Here is a 19,618-nt window from a genome sequence, read left to right as displayed (position 1 = left end):
GAGGAAGCTGCTGGATTGGAGTGCAGAGGGATACAAGCCGTCTCTGGGAAAAGAGCAGGGGGAGTAGATTGAGGCAAGGGGTGTGGGAAGGTGGGAGGACTGGCACTGGAGGCTGGCAGTAGGGAGAGGCAAACTGGGAGTAGGAGTTGGGATGGGTGTAAACTGGGATTGGCTGGGCAAAGAGATTGGGGAAAGGACCTGGGGGGACACTGAGATTGGAGGAGCTCAGGGAAGGCAACTGGGAGGCAGTAGGCCTGGGGGATGTGGGTACGGGCAGGAGAGGGTGACTAGAGGCCAGCAGGGAAAGAGAGAAATAGCTTAGATTAGGAGCTGGGAGAGGGAAAATGGGACTGGCTCAACCAGAAGACTGGGTTGGGAAGCGGAGGGGAAGAGGGGGACTGGGAATCTGGAGCAGGAGACTAGCCCTAGCTAGGTAAGAAGAATGGGGCTGGGATAAAGATCCCAGGGTGGGGAAGAGACTGGACTGGGATAGGTTCGGGGTGGAGGGGAAGAGGCAGAAGGCTGAAGCCAGTAGATCCCACTCCCCTCCAGTGCCTGGAACAGAACCCAAGATTTCTGAGGGGGAGGGATAGCTCAGTAGTTTGAGCATTGGCCTGCTAAACCCAGGGTTGTGAGTTCAATCCTTGAGGGGGCCATTTAGGGATCTGGGGCAAACATTGGGGATTGGTCCTGCTTTGAGCAGGGGGTTGGCCTAGATGACCTCCTGAGGTCCCTTCCAACCCTGATATTCTATGAGTCTCACCATTGCTCCACTGTCAGCAAATATCTGTGATACCCCCTGGCAAAGAGTCCCATCCTCCCTCTAGTGGTGGCCCACACAGAAAGAAAAGGAGTACTTGTGGCACCTTAGAGACTAACCAATTTATTTGAGCATAAGCTTTCGTGAGCTACAGCTCACTTCATCGGATGCATTCAGTGAAAAATACAGTGAGGAGATTTATATACACACAGAACATGAAAAAATGGGTGTTTATCATGCACAATGTAAGGAGAGTGATCACTTAAGATGAGCTATTACCGGCAGGGGCGGGGGTGGGGGGGGAGAAAACCTTTTGTAGTGATAATCAAGGTGGGCCATTTCCAGCAGTTAACAGGAACGTCTCAGGAACAGTGGGGGGTGGGGATGGGGGGAAATAAACATGGGGAAATAGTTTTACTTTGTGTAATGACCCATCCACTCCCAGTCTCTATTCAAGCCTAAATTAATTGTATCCAGTTTGCAAATTATGCTCATGCTCAAATAAATTGGTTAGTCTCTAAGGTGCCACAAGTCCTCCTGTTCTTTTTGCGAATACAGACTAACACAGCTGCTACTCTGAGGCCCACACAGAGGAGAACAAGCTACTATTGTCTGAATGCATCCGATGAAGTGAGCTGTAGCTCACGAAAGCTCATGCTCAAATAAATTTGTTAGCCTCTAAGGTGCCACAAGTCCTCCTTTTCTTATTGTTATCAGTTACTACCTAAACTCCTATGACAGAGGTCTGTGCAGTAAATCTAGAGGTTCCAACCCTGCTGATGACCCATGTGGGTGCCAGGATGATGTCACAGGATGGAATTTCTGTTTTTTTCAGTTTGCTCTTTTAAAAACATAGGAAATTACACACAAAAATTATGTTAATAGAGCTTGATTATGGTTGCAAAGCCCTCAAAAATTAAGAAATGCCAGAGTTAAGGTTGTCTGTGTAACCTTAATTCAGCCCCATTATGCATATGCATTACGATACAGCCTCTAATTACATGATCACACACACTATTTCTTCCAGTGGACCCCTGCCTCATTCAACACACAGTATGGACCTGCTCAGGGGATGAATCAGGGTTGTGTAATAAAGGAGGCAGTTGTCTGTAGGACCTTTGCTGCTGAAGTTGGAAGGTGTGGTGGATACGATAGGTGATTGCAGGCACAGAAAGGATGGCTTCATGGTTAAGTCAATTGAAGGGTGTTCTGGAGACCTGGAGTCTACCTCTGCCCACGTCACAAAGTTCCTGTATGATACTAGGCAAGTCATGTAAACCAAACTTTTCACAGGTGGTCACTAAAGGCATGTTCCTCATTTCCTGGCTATCTGACTTGAGACTCTGGATTTGCAGAAGTGCTGAGCACTCCGAGATGCAAGTGAAGGCAAGGAGAGCTGTGCTTTGATATAAGGTGCTATATAATGTTAAGTACCTAAATAAGGACCACATTCTCAAAAGAGCCCAGCATCCAATGTGGAGGGGTGTGTGTGTGACAGGGCTAAGTACTGCTATGCTGAAAGGTGCTAATGGCTCCCAGGGATGGTCTTGAATCCAAAGACTACCACAGACCTCCTTAAGCCAACGCGGGTGCCAAGTACCCTTTTTTTAGGCTCAACAGAAGTGATCAAGTCCCTTTATATAGTAAAGACAACTGCACACAATGGGGGCTACCACTCAAGGACTAGGCTGCAAGACAGTCAAGGAACTATGATGTGATTGGAATAACAGAGGCTTGGTGAGATAACTCACATGACTGGAGTACTGTCATGGATGGATATAAACTGTTCATAAAGGACAGGCAGGGCAGAAAAGGGGGGGGAGTTGCATTGTATGTAAGACAGCAGTCTGACTGCTCAGAGCTCCGGTATGAAACTGCAGAAAAACCTGAGAGTCTCTGGATTAAGTTTAGAAGTGTGAGTAACAAGGGTGATGTCGTGGTGGGAGTCTGCTATAGACCACCGGAGCAGGGGGATGAGGTGGACGAGGCTTTCTTCCGGCAACTCACGGAAGTTACTAGATCGCAGGCCCTGGTTATCATGGGAGACTTCAATCACCCTGATATCTGCTGGGAGAGCAATACAGCGGGCACAGACAATCCAGGAAGTTTTGGGAAAGCGTAGGGGACAATTTCCTGGTGCAAGTGCTGGAGGAACCAACTAGGGGCAGAGCTCTTCTTGACCTGCTGCTCACAAACCGGGAAGAATTAGTAGGGGAAGCAAAAGTGGATGGGAACCTGGGAGGCAGTGACCATGAGATGGTCGAGTTCAGGATCCTGACACAGGGAAGAAAGGAGAGCAGCAGAATACAGACCCTGGACTTCAGAAAAGCAGACTTTGACTCCCTCAGGGAACTGATGGGCAGGATCCCCTGGGAGAAGAACATGAGGGGGAAAGGAGTCCAGGAGAGCTGGCTGTATTTTAAAGAATCCTTATTGAGGTTACAGGGACAAACCATCCCGATGTGTAGAAAGAATAGTAAATATGGCAGGCGACCAGCTTGGCTTCACAGTGAAATCCTTGCTGATCTTAAACACAAAAAAGAAGCTTACAAGAAGTGGAAGATTGGACAAATGACCAGGGAACAGTATAAAAATATTGCTCGGGGATGCAGGAGTGAAATCAGGAAGGCCAAATCACACCTGGAGTTGCAGCTAGCAAGAGATGTTAAGAGTAACAAGAAGGGTTTCTTCAGGTATGTTAGCAACAAGAAGAAAGTCAAGGAAAGTGTGGGCCCCTTCCTGAATGAGGGAGGCAACCTAGTGACAGAGGATGTTGAAAAAGCTAATGTACTCAATGCTTTTTTTGCCTCTGTCTTCACGAACAAGGTCAGCTCCCAGACTACTGCACTGGGCAGCACAGCATGGGGAGGAGGTGACCAGCCCTCTGTGGAGAAAGAAGTGGTTCGGGACTATTTAGAAAAGCTGGATGAGCACAAGTCCATGGGGCCAGATGCGCTGCATCCGAGAGTGCTAAAGGAGTTGGTGGATGGGATTGCAGAGCCATTGGCCATTATCTTTGAAAACCTATGGCGATCGGGGGAAGTCCTGGACAACTGGAAAAAGGCTAATGTAGTGCCCATCTTTAAAAAAGGGAAGAAGGAGGATCCTGGGAACTACAGGCCAGTCAGCCTCACCTCAGTCCCTGGAAAAATCATGGAGCAGGTCCTGAAGGAATCAATTCTGAAGCACTTAGAGGAGAGGAAAGTGATCAGGAACAGTCAGCATGGATTCACCAAGGGCAAGTCATGCCTGACTAATCTAATTGCCTTCTATGACGAGATAACTGGCTCTGTGGATGAGGAGAAAGCAGTGGACGTGTTGTTCCTTGACTTTAGCAAAGCTTTTGACAAGGTCTCCCGCAGTATTCTTGCCAGCAAGTTAAAGAAGTATGGGCTGGATGAATGGACTATAAGGTGCATAGAAAGCTGGCTAGATTGTCGGGCTCAACGGGTAGTGATCAATGGCTCCATGTCTAGTTGGCAGCCGGTATCAAGTGGAGTGCCCCAAGGGTCGGTCCTTGGGCCAGTTTTGTTCAATATCTTCATAAATGATCTGGAGGATGGTGTGGATTGCACCCTCAGCAAGTTTGCAGATGACACTAAACTGGGAGCAGAGGTAGATACGCTGGAGGGTAGGGATAGGATACAGAGGGCCCTAGACAAATTAGAAGATTGGGCCAAAAGAAATCTGATGAGGTTCAACAAGGACAAGGGCAGAGTCCTGCACTTAGGATGGAAGAATCCCATGCACTGCTACAGACGAGGGACTGAATGACTCGGCAGCAGTTCTGCAGAAAAGGACCTAGGGGTTACAGTGGACGAGAAGCTGGATATGAGTCAACAGTGTGCCCTTGTTGCCAAGAAGGCCAATGGCATTTTGGGATGTATAAGTAGGGGTATTGCCAGCAGATCGAGGGACGTGATCGTTCCCCTCTATTCGACATTGGTGAGGCCTCATCTGGAGTACTGTGTCCAGTTTTGGGCCCCACACTACAAGAAGGATGTGGAAAAATTGGAAAGAGTCCAGCGGAGGGCAACAAAAATGATTAGGGGACTGGAACACATGACTTATGAGGAGAGGCTGAGGGACCTGAGATTGTTTAGTCTGCAGAAGAGAAGAATGAGGGAGAATTTGATAGCTGCTTTCAACTACCTGAAAGGGGGGTCCAAAGACGATGGAGCTCGGCTGTTCTCAGTGGTAGCAGATGACAGAACAAGGAGTAATTGTCTCAAGTTGCAGTGGGGGAGGTTTAGGTTGGATATTAGGAAAAACTTTTTCACTAGGAGGGTGGTGAAACACTGGAATGCGTTACCTAGGGGGGTGGTGGAATCTCCTTCCTTAGAAGTTTTTAAGGTCAGGCTTGACAAAGCCCTGGCTGGGATGATTTAGTTGGGGATTGGTCCTGCTTTGAGCAGGGTGTTGGACTGGATGGCCTCCTGGGGTCCCTTCCAGCCCTGATATTCTATGACAGGTCAGAGCTAAGCCAGGTAGATTAACAGGGTTTTCCCTTGTTGCAAACACAGTGGCTAAGATATCAATTGCAGGGTGGTGTTTGAGAGGAATTAAGCCAGCAGAAAAAACAGTTGTGAGCATAACCCTGAAAAGAAGAAGAGAGACAGAGCTCCTTGGGCACAGAGCTCGCTGGAGTGGCAGACATGGGAATTTCTGAGCAAGGAAACTGCATGCTGTTCTTTGTTTCCACTGTGTTCAGGGGAACAGGACTTTGTGGACATTTCTTTTCGAACAAACAAGTTTACCCCAGGAATAGACCTGACTCACCTCTCAGATTTTTCATCCAAATGTAAACAACCATGCAAGGCCCTGAATTTTGGCTAACTGCTCGGGCCAAAAGGGACAACAGTCCTGGGCTAACCAAACCGTGTTAACTGACCTGGGCTAACCATTGATCAACCAAGATGAACTAGTTACGGTAGCAAAGCAGTTTCAGTTATAACCTCTTCCTCACCATGCTCTGTAACTTTGACACATTCATTTTTAGGGGCCAAACTTTCCATGCTTGGCCTGAGCAGAAAGGGTGAATCTGCAATGCAAACTTGGAGGAGAATCTGATTGGTCAAAATCTGACACCCAAAACCAAAATTTTCTATCTATAAAAAATAGTATTTCCCCACACCACACACAACTCCAACACAGGAGGAGTCTGAATCTTGCAGTGCAGAAAATGATCATGCTGGAGAACGTCTGAGACCAGGCTGATAATAGTCAGATGAGATTGAAAAATTCCTTCTGATTATGTGCATCTCGAACTCGGTTACTCTGTCACCTCTGTGGTATGTCCAGGGTGGACGATGGTATTTGTGATGACCTGCAAAACTCGTGACTTCACCGCTCCTAAAAAGTCAAGCTGAGACGTGTCGATACTGTCATGTGACAATGGTAAAGAATCTCGGAAAGAGTCACTTTCTTCCAACACTGAACAAGGAACTTTACTGGAATCAGGAAAGCAGGAAAGTGCTCTCGCAACTTCACTGGAGAGCTTCTGTCAAGATCAGTGGCTCTGCACTTTTTCAGATTACTGTACCTCTCTCAGGAGTCTGATTTGTCTTGAGTACCCCCAAGTTTCACCTCACTTAAAAACTACTTGTTTATAAAATCAGACATAAAAATACGAGTGTCACTGTGCGCTGTTACTGAATAATTGCTGACTTTCTTGTTTTTACCATATAATTATAAAATAAACCAATTGGAATATAACTATTGTCTTTACATTTCAGTGTATAGTATATAGAGCAGTATCAACAAGTCATTGTCTGGATGAAATTTTAGTTTGTACTGACTTCGCTCGTGCTTTTTACGTAGCCTGTTGCAAAGCTAGGCAAATATCTAGCTGAGTTAATGTACCCCCTGAAAGACCTCTGCATACCCCCAGGGGTACACATACCGTTGGTTGAGAATCACTGGTCTAGAAGCTTTCTCTACCCCCTCTTGCCTGGCTTCCAGCTACCCATTTAAAGAAACTGGGCACATATCCTTCCCCAAAACGCTGCACAGCATCAAGAATATCGAGGAGACACTGGGCTGGATTCTCCACTGTCCTGCATGGGGTCTTGCCATTTGCACCAGTGATAAGTGCGTGCAAATGTTTCCACTCTGGCATGGTAGCGTTGTACACCCATTTTGCACTGGGGTAAATAACTACCCAAGGTGCAGGGCTGTGGAGAAGCAGGCCCTCAAAGGACAGCACCCAGCATTTCCCAGCATGTCATGATCTAAATCCCCTTCCTGATGGGACTCTAATGACCCCAATGGAGTGGCTCCTGCTCGCATCAGCGGGAATCCTGGCTCGTTGTCATCGGCTCACGCTGCGGATACTCTCCTGGCTCCTGGGTAGCTGCTGTAACTCGGCACACAGGCACAGGTGTTGTCCCTGCTCCCCACAGCTCACATGCCAAAGGCCAAGAGCAGAAATAGGCTTCTAAGAAACAGCAAGCACGGCATATTTTACATATGTATATGCCCTGCCACAGATGCTTTGCTTGCTGGCCGGATCTACCCTGCCTGCCCCATAAACATCTGCAGTTATGCGGCCACAAGCTTCCATTTGCCTGTTTTTTTTAACTCATAATTGCTACAGTGACCTTAAGTCTGAGGCACTCACTGTAGGCAAGGGCTCACAGCACCCACTCACTGAAATGCAGCCCCCCTCTGGGGTGGAACACAGCTCACAGCATCCTCGACCAACCTCTTAAGGCAGGAAATGGAGAAGAATCCCATCTCCCAGAGAGGCTAGTGGAGGGAGTGCAATTACCCAGGCTGGAATCTTTGCGGGATGCCAGCCTCACGTGGAAAGCACCATAGGATCTTGAACAACCGCAGCAGGCCAGGTGTATTTCTCGGCTGGAAAAGAAGCCCCTTGGTGGCTCCTAACCCCCTGCTGGAAGCGTTTGTGCTGGCTCCGTGGGCAGGTACGTATAAAGCAGCCCCATGGCGCTCCCGGGGTGTCTCCCATCCTAGCACTGAACGTGTTTAGTTGGTAAGACGGGCGTGATTGCAGCAAAGAGCAGCAGGGCTGCACTGGAAAGAGAGACAGACCGTTGTTGGGCTGTCAGTTTCTTCGGAAACTAACATGCTCTGAAAACCAATCCCTGATCTTGGCCTTCCAAAGGGCAGCTGTGACACATGAGCTCTGGAGTACTGGGGACGATGGCTGGGCCTAGGAGAGCAGCGTGAGAGTGTCTAGCCAGGAGCCAGCCAAAAGGAGTTTGTGACGTGGCCCCGGTGTCTCCCGCTGTGGATCCAAGGACACTGGGGCTAACATACAGCTGGGGGAAGCAGGTGAGTACAACTTTTCAGGAGGCTGCAGCAGGCAGGCAGATCCTGTGTTCTCTCTGGCTCTCAGACTAGCACAGACCCTGCTGCCCAGCATCAATGCACCTGCTCTTCCTAAAGCTGCCCTGGAATCAGCCTTCATGGAAGGGATCGGCTGGCTACATTACACTGTCCCCTCTGAATGACAGAATCTGTGCATACTATCTCCACCTGCTGGGGTGGCCCCGTATTACATTTGTATTGGACAAAAATGTTTCTCGCTCCCACCTTCTGAGGATGTGTTTCAGAGACTCACTTAAGCTGATCCCACTGAGATGAAAACAAATCCAGAACCCCGCTCACCATGTGCTGCCATACGGATTCACACTGATTCCACATACATGTGAGCATCTGCAACAATCCAGCAAACATGCCTGCAGAACTCGCTGGATGTTTAACACACACGGCTGGGACACATGATATAGTGAAATATCTCCAATCCAAACATACGTAAAGGGCAGCATCCCGCCTCCTGATCCCAGGGGAACTTGACCAGCTCTGCTGGATTTGACATATATATTCTCTCCAAGGGGTGACGGAATTCACAGAGATGGACAATCCACCAGATTGGAAACAGTTTAGACTAGAGAGAAGATGGAAACTACTTTGGAGATCTGGGTTCTGTTCCCGGCGCTACCAGTGGGCTGCTGTCTAACCTCTGGCAAATCACTTCATCTCTCCAGGCCCTTACTGACCGTCCCACTCTTTGGGACAAGAGCGGGCTGTTATTCTGTGTCTGTACAGTGCCAAGCCCTGTGGGGCTCTGCTCTCAGATGGGACAGCTAAGAGCTGCTGTAAGAATAAAATATCAGCCACAGAATTCAGCCCCCTGGGGTCTGGCTCCCAGAGAACTTCACCTCCTACCGCCCCTGAAGGGTGGAGAGAAGGAAAACACCCCTACAATGTGAAACGCACAGCTGTGCTGTCCCGGCATCTCAAAGGGCTCTTGCTTCCAGACTCCCAGCCCTGGCCTGGAAGCAACGGGGATGCAGTGACCCACGAGACAACATCAGACCTCACACATCAGCGCCAAGGGAAACAGGACAAGAAAGGGACATTATCCACTGTCGCTCCAGCCAAGCAAGGGGTGAGCTGGGGAAACAGGACTCAGCCTCCAAAATCTTCCTTGCCCCTAACAATGAGGTCTCAGATCAGCATGATACTCCGAGTTCACTAACACCCCTAGAGCCCAGTGATGGAACAGACTGCCCTTCGCCCCAGTCCACTGGGGTGGCTACTGCCTGACACTTCAAACCCCCTTTCCCCAGCTCCCCATGGCTCACTGGGGCCATGCTGCAGCATGTGGGGAAGGGAATCCTTCCTGAGCCCTCAGGAGATCAGCTGATAGTCTGAAGCATGAGAGCTGCTTCCCTTCCCGCGCGCCCCCTCCCCCCGCATAGCATCAAGACGAGTGTCATCACAGGTCATTGACAGTAGTATCTGTTTCCTGAGACTGAGGCTGGCATGCCAGGGTGCATCTCTCCAAACCAGACAACATTAAACCCGAGAGCGCGTTAGGACGATGGCCTAGCCAGTCGGGGGTGGGGCACTGACTCAGCTTTCGTTGGGAATCCTCACCTCGGTGGGACCTCCCTCCAAGCTTCCCAGCGACGTGTATGAACACAAGCCGGCAGCAGGCTCCGCACGAGGGCGCTGCAAAGGGACCTGATGGGGCAGGCAGCAGATGTGCAAACTGGTGGAAGAGCAATAGCGAGCCCGGTCAGGAGGCTGTCTCCAGGCAGCGTGCCGGAAGGAAAGGGCTGAGACGGGTCCTGAGCACCAGGCAATCCATGGAAGGCAAGAGGACAGGGGGGCTGGTGGTACAGGTAAAGCGTAGATACTGCACTTTCATAGCGGTACCTCTCTAGAAGCAGAGTATGTACAGAGTGTATATAGGGCACGGGGTAGCTGGGGTATGTACAGAGGTAGAGGACGGTGAGGTGTATATATAGGAAAATACAGCTATAAGCAATGTATGGGCAAGTTACACAGAAAGATAGCTCGAGAGGAGGTGCGGCTGTCTGCGAGGCGTAAGGCAGTTACAGATGTGCGTGCTGTACGGTCACAGGCAATGGATGGGAGGGACGGGGGTACAGGAGAGGCACGGGCATGCTAGCAGTACTGGCCCAGTTTGGTTAGGTGGGAGGGGTGGGGGTGGGTGACAGGCAAGGCGGGGTACAGGTACTATGTGGGAAGGTACAGTTCCCTCCGAGGGGAGTTGGGGCATTAGGACACATCTAGGCGAGGTGTAACCGTGTGGGTGCGGGCAGCGGTGGATGCAAAGGGACAGGGAGGTCCGAGAGGAGGGCTTCCCCCAGAGGATGGGTTCTGCTTCAGGATCCCCAGGACTCAGCTTCCTCTCGGCCAGGGAGATTAGGTTCCATCCGCCTCCCTTTGCAGAGCTGCCTCCTTGTCTCGCTGTATCACTGCTGGGGAGTCGCTCTCCATGGCTCCAGGCTCAGCAGCAGGACAGTCTTCAAGATCTTCCTTTGGCAACACGCTGCCTCCCAGAGCCAACCGGCAACGAGGCCACTGCTTGGTCAGGAGCTCGGGCCCCGAACCGGGCCACCAGCCCCCCGGCGAAGGCACCTCTGAGTTCCAGAGAAAATTCCAGGGTCGGATTCACCAAGCGGAACCTACCCAATCCCCCCCCCTCCTCCCCAATCCCCGCCTGGGGACCCCGGCTCTCGCTCACCTTGGCGCCAGCCCTGGGACAGTCGCTGGTGGAGACTCCGGCTGGCGCTCTTAGCAATGAGCTTGGCCAGGTCCTCGAAGTTCAGGATGAACATGATGACAGCTGCTTCCTCGTTCTTCACCGGGACCACGTCCACCAGGCACCGGAGGCATGACGCTGCCGTGGGAAAGGGAGCAGGGGTCAGATTGTAGCTGGGGGAGGGGAGCCTAGAGCATCCACCACCATTGCAAACTCCCCCCCCCCCGCCCCCCGGGTACAGCTCATGCCCTAAAACTTGGGACTGAGAGAACACCAGGGCGGGGTCCTCTCTGGTATTAACAGGCCATCCCATGTTACAGCAGGCCAGTCCCATTCGACAGCTAAGCCCAGCCAGCTGACCTCTGAAATATTCCCAGAGCCCCAGGCAGGCAATGGGCTCCCAGCCAGCCACAAGCCAAACCCACCTCCCAGGAGGCTGCTGCAGGTGTCAGCCTGCTGCTGACCCACGGCGCCGTCCCAACAGCCGGAAAGGGCAGCAGATTCTCTGGGGGTGCAGCGGGAAGCTCCGTGGCAGAGCAGTGGCTGGGTCAGATAAATGGCAGGACGGGCGGGTGGGGGCTGCTCGAGGCATTTGCCAATGCAGCAGCTGTGCTTCTGACGGCCACCATCTCGGCCAACAGCGGGGCAGGTACCGGGGACCTCCGGAGCTACAGCGCCCGGCTCCCCGGCCAGGGCTTTAACAGCCTGTGGAATGGACATGGAGGGGGACCAGCAATGCACAATCCCCCGTGGGTCACCTGCTCCTCTGGACAGTGATTTCTTTTGGTATCAATGTCCCGCCCCTCCTGCTCTAAGGACACAGCGTGAGCAGCTGCCGTGTGCAGCACTGGCTGGCTGTGGCTGGGTGAGCCGCTCGGTAGCGGCATCACATCCCCAGGGGCGGTGGATTCTTCCCAAGGCCCTAGGAGATCAGGCTCTTCATCCCCGAGGCTTGTTCCTTTGTGTGATTAAACCTGCCCAGATGGGAATAGACTCAGGACAGGTGGGATTGAGGTGGGACTGCCTCCAAGGAGACCAGGCTCTCCACCCATGGGCTCTCCTCTCCTCACAGGGCTCCCACAGAGAACAACAGCGCCCAAGCCAACTGGAGCCCAACGCAGCTGGCCGTGAAGGGTGAGGGGACGTGCATGCAGGACGCAGGGTGATGCACTGGGGGGGGCAGCACATGTTAATTAGGATCAGCTGCCACCTGTAGCTTCCTCCCACCCATGCATCCCACACCATCCCCTCCTTCCCTCTCAGTGGGCTCCCCAGCTCCATCCATAGATCACCCTCAGACGCACCCTGCCTTCTCTCCCCGTCCCATATCACCCGCCACTTCCCCAAAGTTCCCCCAGCACCTTCCCCTCTTCCCACTCATTATCCGTCCCCTTTGCTGCCCTCCAGCCAATGAAAACCAGGAATCAAGATAATCTGAGACCAAGCCCCTTCTTCCCCGGCCAGGCCCTTACCACTCCCACTCCGCAGCAGCCTCCAGGCCTCCCCCGCCCCGTCTAGAGCCCCTTCACCCCCGCCATGGCTGGCCCAGCCCATGTAAGGGGCTAGCCACCTGACAGTTATTGCTAGAGGCCAAGCAGATAGAAGCACTGATGTCCAGAAATGGCACTGATGTCCAGCGGGAGGAGAGGGAAAAACATACCCTATCAGTGGACCAAGAGACAGCAGCTACCTCAGCGCGGGGGAAGTGTTTTCTAAGGAGCTCAAAGTGCTGCGTGCTCACCAGGAACTGAGCTCTTGAGTATCTGGCTCCAGCTGTTGGTGCGGAGGACTTGGGACTCTGGCCCTGAGTTCTTGAAAACTGTGGGCCCACAGGGAGTGTCTTAGCCAGTCCAGATTTGACGTATGTGTTTCATTTCCAGGACAGTTATTTATGTTCATTAGTTTTTAATTAGCACTTAAAGCATTGGTAACTAAAAATTCAGAACAAAATATGAAGCTTATCTGTAATCATTTAGCCTCCTGAGATCTGCTGTTCATAATCAATAAATAGCTAATTGCCATGCAATAACGATGGCAACTCTAAATATTGATTTAATTTAAACAGCTCAATTAAAAACAACCCATTTCTAAGCCTTGTGCATCATTTATCTACTTGTTCACTCCTCTCCAAGGGCTCAGTCGGGAGCTGCATCTCACACCTGTGCAGGGCAGCAAGGTGGGGCGGGGCGGTTAGAAATGTCCTGCCCAGTCTGGGCTACCCACATCGCCCGCCTGGGGGGTGTGGGGAGGGGAAGAAAATCAGCGGTGTGCAGATGAAGGAGGAGTGGGCAGAGCCTGGCTCCACCCCCTCTAATGCAGTGGCCATGCAGCTGAGCCAGAGCAGAAGGGGAAGTAAGATGTGCCAGGTATAGGGCTGGCTGGTGCAGCCTTTTTCCTGCCTGGAGCAAGCAGGGACCAAACAGTGGCTCTCGAGGCTCAGTTTGGTTCCCCGTCTGCTACTGGGGCAGTGCAACCACACAATGTCCCCCCTCCTGAGGAACGTCAGACCGGAAGCAGGGATAGTTTAGAACTCGGATCCTCCTGCCCCTGAAGCCCAGGTCCTTGCCTGCTGTCCAGTTGTCAGCCTGTGAGCTGTTCAGATTCCACCCAGGAGCGGGGCACACATGTGTTTGCCAGTTCATTACACTACCACATTACAAACAGTGGCACAGAGCCCTGATTTACTCAGTGTCTCAAGAGACTCTGGGTCAGAGCCTGGCTTGAGCCACTAGATAAGACTAAAAGAAAAGGAGGACTTGTGCCACCTTAGAGACTAACAAATTTATTTGAGCATAAGCTTTCGTGAGCTACAGTTCACTTCATCGGATGCATGCAGTGGAAAATACAGCGGGGAGATTTTATATACACAGAGAACATGAAACAATGGGTGTTACCATACACACTGTGACCAGAGTGATCACTTAAGGTGAGCTATTACCAGCAAGGGTGGGGGGGACCTTTTGTAGTGATAATCAACCTTGATTATCACTACAAAAGGTTCCCCCCTCCCACCTCTGCTCTCCTGCTGGTAATAGCTCACCTTAAGTGATCACTCTGGTTACAGTGTGTGGTAACACCCATTGTTTCATGTTCTCTATGTACATAAATCTCCCCGCTGTATTTTCCACTGAATGCATCCGATGAAGTGAGCTGTAGCTCACGAAAGCTTATGCTCAAATAAATTGGTTAGTCTCTAAGGTGCCACAAGTCGCCCTTTTCTTTTTGCGAATACAGACTAACACGGCTGCTACTCTGAAACCTAGATAAGACTAATAACTGTTCTACTGCATCTGAGTTTAATGAGCATTTAAACACTTTTATCCTGAAGGCTCACAAATATTTGAATCTGTAACTCCGCAGGCAGCTTTTCAAACACAGGCTAATAAAGATCTGTGTGGTGCCCCTGGCTCCCTCTTTGTCTAACCAAGCGGGGGCTGCCTTGTCAGCATGAATAAGCCAGTGACTCTGGGGAGAGAAGTTTCCTTCAGTGAGGCAAGATGTACAGCTTTAATAACAATGGCATTTGACGAGCTGTATTCATCTGGCACGGAGATTTGATAACTACATCTTGGGAGAGCAGAACACAGACAAATGGGATGCTGGAGTCAAACATCATCCGTGTAACGAGGTGACCCAGATCTGTATGATTTCAACGTCCCATTCTTCACGGTCTGCTATTTAGCCAACCACCCCTGATCACAGATGGAAGCAGGGCCTGGAGTCGGGTCATGTCATTAACTCCGCTTCTAAGCGGCAGGCAGCCTCACAAAAATGCACTGGAAAGGATTTTCATATCACAGCATGCAAATGCAAGTATGCCATGCCGTGATCTAGAGAGCCAGCCAGAGAATGATGAGCTAGGACAGCCATACACGCCGAGTATCGTGTTCGGTACCTTTCTAGTTACTTCCTACTTTCCCATTAAAATACATACTAATCCCATGCTAAGGCCCCACTAAGTGGTATGGTCATTGCTTGTCAATCCCTTACATGCTAAACACCCTTGTAATAACATGCCAAGACATCATAAAGCTGCATTGTATATACCTGCTAACCATCACTGCAGTAACATGCTAAGACACCATGAAACTACGCTGTGATTCCATGCCATGGCATCATGAATGCCCATTGCAATTCCATGCTAGGCCTCTATGAAATGGCACCGTTCTCCCGCCAATTATACCAGATGCACTTAAAGCAACTACAAGGCTAATTGCAATTGACCTAGACTAGAGTATACAGTTAAAATCTTATGGTAGCCCTTTCCTAAAGCAGTATGTGATCATCCCTGGTACTGGGTGACCTTTGACAGATTTCATGTTTAGTAGGTTTCGTCTGGCAATGGGCAAGAACAGGCTTTCTCAGAAGATTCCAAGCCTGGAAGGAAGTGTTGGGAGAAGGGACTCAGTTTGTAATCAGTGTCAGAGCTAAATCAGTGCCCCATAATGGTTCTAGGAGGCGCTGTGCTGCTCGAAGGGCAGTTTTTTGGATAAGCGACAACCACCAGGGCCTGTGCACTAGTCGTTATTAAAAATCCCACGGCACTTTCCACAAGATCTGGGGTGTTAAACGTGACATCCTGGCCAAATTCCACTCTGAGGAATTACATTCGGCCTCCCTAAACTCAGTTGGATGCAGGACTCTTCTTCACTTCCTGGGTGTCCTATAGCTGCTGCGTTAAGCCGCTGCCCTGCCCTAGAAGCAGCTGCATTTCTACTTGTGCGCTGTGGGTGTGCAATCCGTAAAATGCCTCGGGATCCTTTGGGAAAGCTGCTGTGTTTGCACACGCTATTATTATCCTGAGAGGGGGGTGCACCCACACAATGAGGGGCCGCATGGGCATTTTCCATCCTCACGTGCCTAGGCGCATTTGGGCATCAGGAAACCCCACTGGCACGCTCGCCCCGATGGGACGGCTTTCCTCCTTGGATCGCTTGGGGGTTTTAAGCTCTTGCACTTGCTAGCGGAGTCTGAGAAAATCTGCAGCCATCTCTTCCCGTGCTTGAGATAGGACGGTGGCGGTGGGCAACGTGGGAAAGTGAGAGAGAAAGAATATACTCCTGTTCTTCAAACCCTTGCCTCGGCAGGGTTCTGCAGAAAGCAGCACAGCCCAGTGGCAATTAGTTTCTGTTTCGTACAGTGCTGACTCCTTATCTCCCTCATTCTGCTCTGTGATTAACAGGCAAGCAGTTGACAAGCAAGGGGGATTAGCACATCAACAGGCACCGTGTTGCGCTGATGTTCCTATCGGGAGCTTCATTCCCCGGCATAGCCAGCATTCCCCAAGCCCTTTCTCTCAGCCATTGCGGGTAAGGAGAGGGAACAATCTCCTCTGTGCATGCAATTTTACAGAGCTCAGAGCTTCTGTAATCAGGAGCAGATGGCTGGCATCTCGGAACTTTAAAATCTGCCCTGACATCAGTTACGCACATACACAAAAGAACGGGAAAGCAATGGACACAGTTAAATCCCTTTAAAGGGCCAGACAGCCGGGATTATTTTTTCAATCGATATCGGATAAATCCATTTAGAGAGTGAGGTGGGCAGGGAGACAGGGCTGGTATTGTCAAGAGCAAAATCCATTTCAAAGGATGGGCTGCTCATGTAAGAATCAGAGCTGATGAAATAGTAAATAAAAAATCCCAAACCATCCACCCTAATTTGCAAATATTTGTATGAATGAAAAAGTGGCACTGGGTTTGCTGGGCTGTCAAATCTACACTCAAAAGTTAAGTTGACTCAGCTACAATGTGAAATGGGTGAAAAATCCACACTCCTGAGCAACATAGTTAAGCCGACTTAACCCCAGTGTAGACAGTGCTAGGTTGATGGAAGAATTCTTCCATCCACCCAGGGTATGTCTACAACACTACAGCTGTGACGCTGTAGCACTTCAGTGTAGACGCTACTACTCCGATGAAAGGGGCTCTCCCGTCAGCATAGGTAATCCATCTCCCTGAGAGGCAGGACCTACATCAACGGAGGAATTCTCCGGTCGATCTAGCGCTGTCTGCAGTCGGTATAGTGATGCCTGGCTGTTTCACACCCTTGAGGGAGGTAGCTATGCCGATGTAAGTTCCCAGTATAGACCAGCCCTTAGTTACCACCTCTTGGGGAAGTGGATTAAATACAGCGATGGGAGAACCCTGCTTCTGTCACTGTAGTGAGCGTCTACACTGAAGCACTACAGTGCTGAAGTGGTTTAAGTGCAGACATAGCCAGAATCCAGGAGTACAGCTGCCGGGTATGCATGGCAATGTCTGTGAAATCCCAACCGTTTCCCAAAGATTTGCCTGAATGGAGATGCATGGGAAGATTTCAACCCGGAAGGGACCATATTCAGTAGCCACCTTTCTTCTTTTAAAATGTTTCTAGCCATCCAGTGAGAACCAAAGCCACCTGACAGAGCCACTAATCACACGCCATGAGAAACAAACCAACACTGTTCACTAGTGCCCCGTACATGAAAATGACCAGCCCATGGTGAATGCTAATGAATAACACACACTGATGAAGAGAATTGGGATCAGGTCCCTGTGTAAAGAAAGGGATCACCCATAATGAAGATTATTCCTCCCAAAAACGTCAACCAGCAGTGACAATAATACTTTGCAATCAAACAGCATCTTTTGCCCAGGGGGCTTGAGGCACTTTACAAAGTGAGGGAAATATTATTATCCCCATCAGGAGAGAGAGCGAGAGAGAAACATGGTCTGTGGTCACAAGAGAATTAGGGGCAGAGTCAGGGACAGAACCCAGGAGCCCTGACTCCATCTCCACCCTCCACTCTGATCACCTGACTGCGCTCTCCCCCTGAGCTGGGAACAGAACCCAGGAGTCCTGACGCCCAGTCCCCTGTGCATTGTTTTGGAGGTGGTGCTGTAATTTAGGCCAGACTATGCTACCTCCTATAAATGATGCACTAGAATCCAGCTGCATCCCATGGTACTGGAGACCTCACACTAGGCTGCTGCCTGATTAGGTGAGGACGAGAGGCAGGCGGGGGAACTCCTCTGCCCCACGGAGCTGGAGCAACGCCCCCTGCGCCAGCCCCCTGAGTCTGTTGCCCGGGTTGCAGTGCCTTTGCAGAGGGTGTCAGACTGAGCTGAGCCAAGAGGGAGGGCGCCTGTCATTTCAGACCGAGGTGGACCAGCTCTTTGCTGGGGGTCCAGCGAGGAGTCGGATGCTGCCCCTGGAAGCGTCTCTGGGATCTCAGGAGAAGACCGGGACTAGTGAGAGGAAAGCTGCCTTCAGGGGGAACAACTGCTGAGCAGGGACAGAGGCCGGGTCCCTTTGTTTCTCCTCCTCTCTTTTTCTCCCTCTTTTCCTCCCCCCCCCACCCCCCCCGTGACAAGCCATTTCGATTAGGGCGGCACTTTCCAAAAGCACCTAGATCTGCACTTTCATTAATCCAAGGCCCAGATCCCCAGAGGTATTGAGGCACCTGACTCCCTGCGCCGGATCTTCTTCGGCAGCTTTGGAAGTCCCAGCTTGGACACTAACCCTGGTGGCCTTTGCTCCTCCAGTACTGACCTTGGTGAAGCAGGCCAGAGCCTGGGCCCTGACCCTCATGGGCTGGACAGACTAGACTGCAGGGGGCTGTGCTTTCTGCAAACACTCCAGTCTCTGTCCCCGCCCGGGACCCACAGCTGATCTGACCCCCCTTGCCCAGGGGCACCCCACTCTCTGCTGATTGTCCCCCTCCCTCTGCCTCTGGCTCTGGGCGCTCACTGGTTCAGAGCCACGCGGGCGAGACAGACGCTACAACTGTGCATGGCAGGAGCTGGCTGCTCCTCCCAGGTTCTCCCTGCCAGACGAGCTCGCGCTGCACCATCTGGGCCCCAGGCTGGCAGGGACTGCCGAGAAAGTCTCTCCTGGCTTCCAGCAGCGAGGGGGAAGGGAAATGGCCGAGGAGATGAGAAAGTGGGGGGAGGGCAGCACCTAGCCCTTGGAGCCAGGGCTCGCCTTCTCCCCCCAGCACAGAGGGCTGGTTGGGGGGGGGGTGCTGCAAGCCATCTTTGTGCTGCCCAGATTCTGCCTGTACTAGGGGCCAGGGTAAGTTAGGTCAGACTCCCGCCAGCTACCTCTGGGCCGCAGCACCAGCTGGAATTCCTGGGGAGCCAAGTGCCACCCCCACTTTTTGACACCACATGCCCCGGCTCTACCCCCATGCCAGGGCCTGTGAGGACGGCAGCACAGAGCCGCTTACACCAGAACAACAGAGTTTCCATGCTGGGGAAATCCTCCCCCAGGCTGCTGTAGCCCATTACGGCCCCTATACGCAGCTGGTGCCGCCTAGGTGATCCAGGCGAGAATTCTGAATCCATCCAGTCCCCCATCTTCGGTGCCTGTCCCCACCCCAATCCTCCCGCCTGGGCCGAGATTGCTGGGCACAGGTTGGACCAGGCTACCCAGGCTAGGCCAGACGTTGCCCCCGGTTACCCCGCTGCACATCTGGAGGGGCTTCGGCAGAACCTCATTATATGAGGAGGATGGCGTTGAAACAACCCAGTCTGTGTGACACGCAGCAGGGCAGACACAGCTGCTACCAGCTGCATCGTCTCGGGGGCCCAGAGCTTTTAACGAAGCAGGAAGACAACCAGAGAGTCAACAGAAAAGGTCCCTCCAGCGTGTGATCCCCCCAGTCCTAGGCCCTGGGTGTGACACGCAGCCTTCCCCACGGCATCTTTCCCCTCTGCCACCTTTTGGGCCCTCTGCTTAGCACGTGGAAGAAGCGAGCAAGACCCCTTGCTCACCGGGGGGCTGCCCCCATCACAGTGAGTTTGGGGGCCCACATGGACCATTCCCAGGGAACA

The 19,618-nt window shown here is 51.6% G+C and overlaps 1 protein-coding gene across 1 annotated transcript in view; it reads right to left on the bottom strand.

Annotated features, from left to right (window-relative positions):
- KCNH6 (potassium voltage-gated channel subfamily H member 6) overlaps positions 1–19,618 on the bottom strand; it is a 101,122-nt gene that overhangs the window by 43,244 nt on the left and 38,260 nt on the right. Inside the window, exon 3 of the mRNA XM_074940826.1 lies at positions 10,785–10,940. Within this exon, the coding sequence (XP_074796927.1) occupies positions 10,785–10,940 (156 nt within the window). The remainder of the gene's footprint in view (positions 1–10,784; positions 10,941–19,618) is intronic.

Source organism: Natator depressus, chromosome 27 (assembly GCF_965152275.1).
Source record: "Natator depressus isolate rNatDep1 chromosome 27, rNatDep2.hap1, whole genome shotgun sequence".
Lineage (NCBI taxonomy): Eukaryota > Metazoa > Chordata > Testudines > Cheloniidae > Natator > Natator depressus.
The sequence above is the reverse complement of the archived record's forward strand: the minus strand, read 5'-3'. Positions and strand labels throughout refer to the sequence as shown.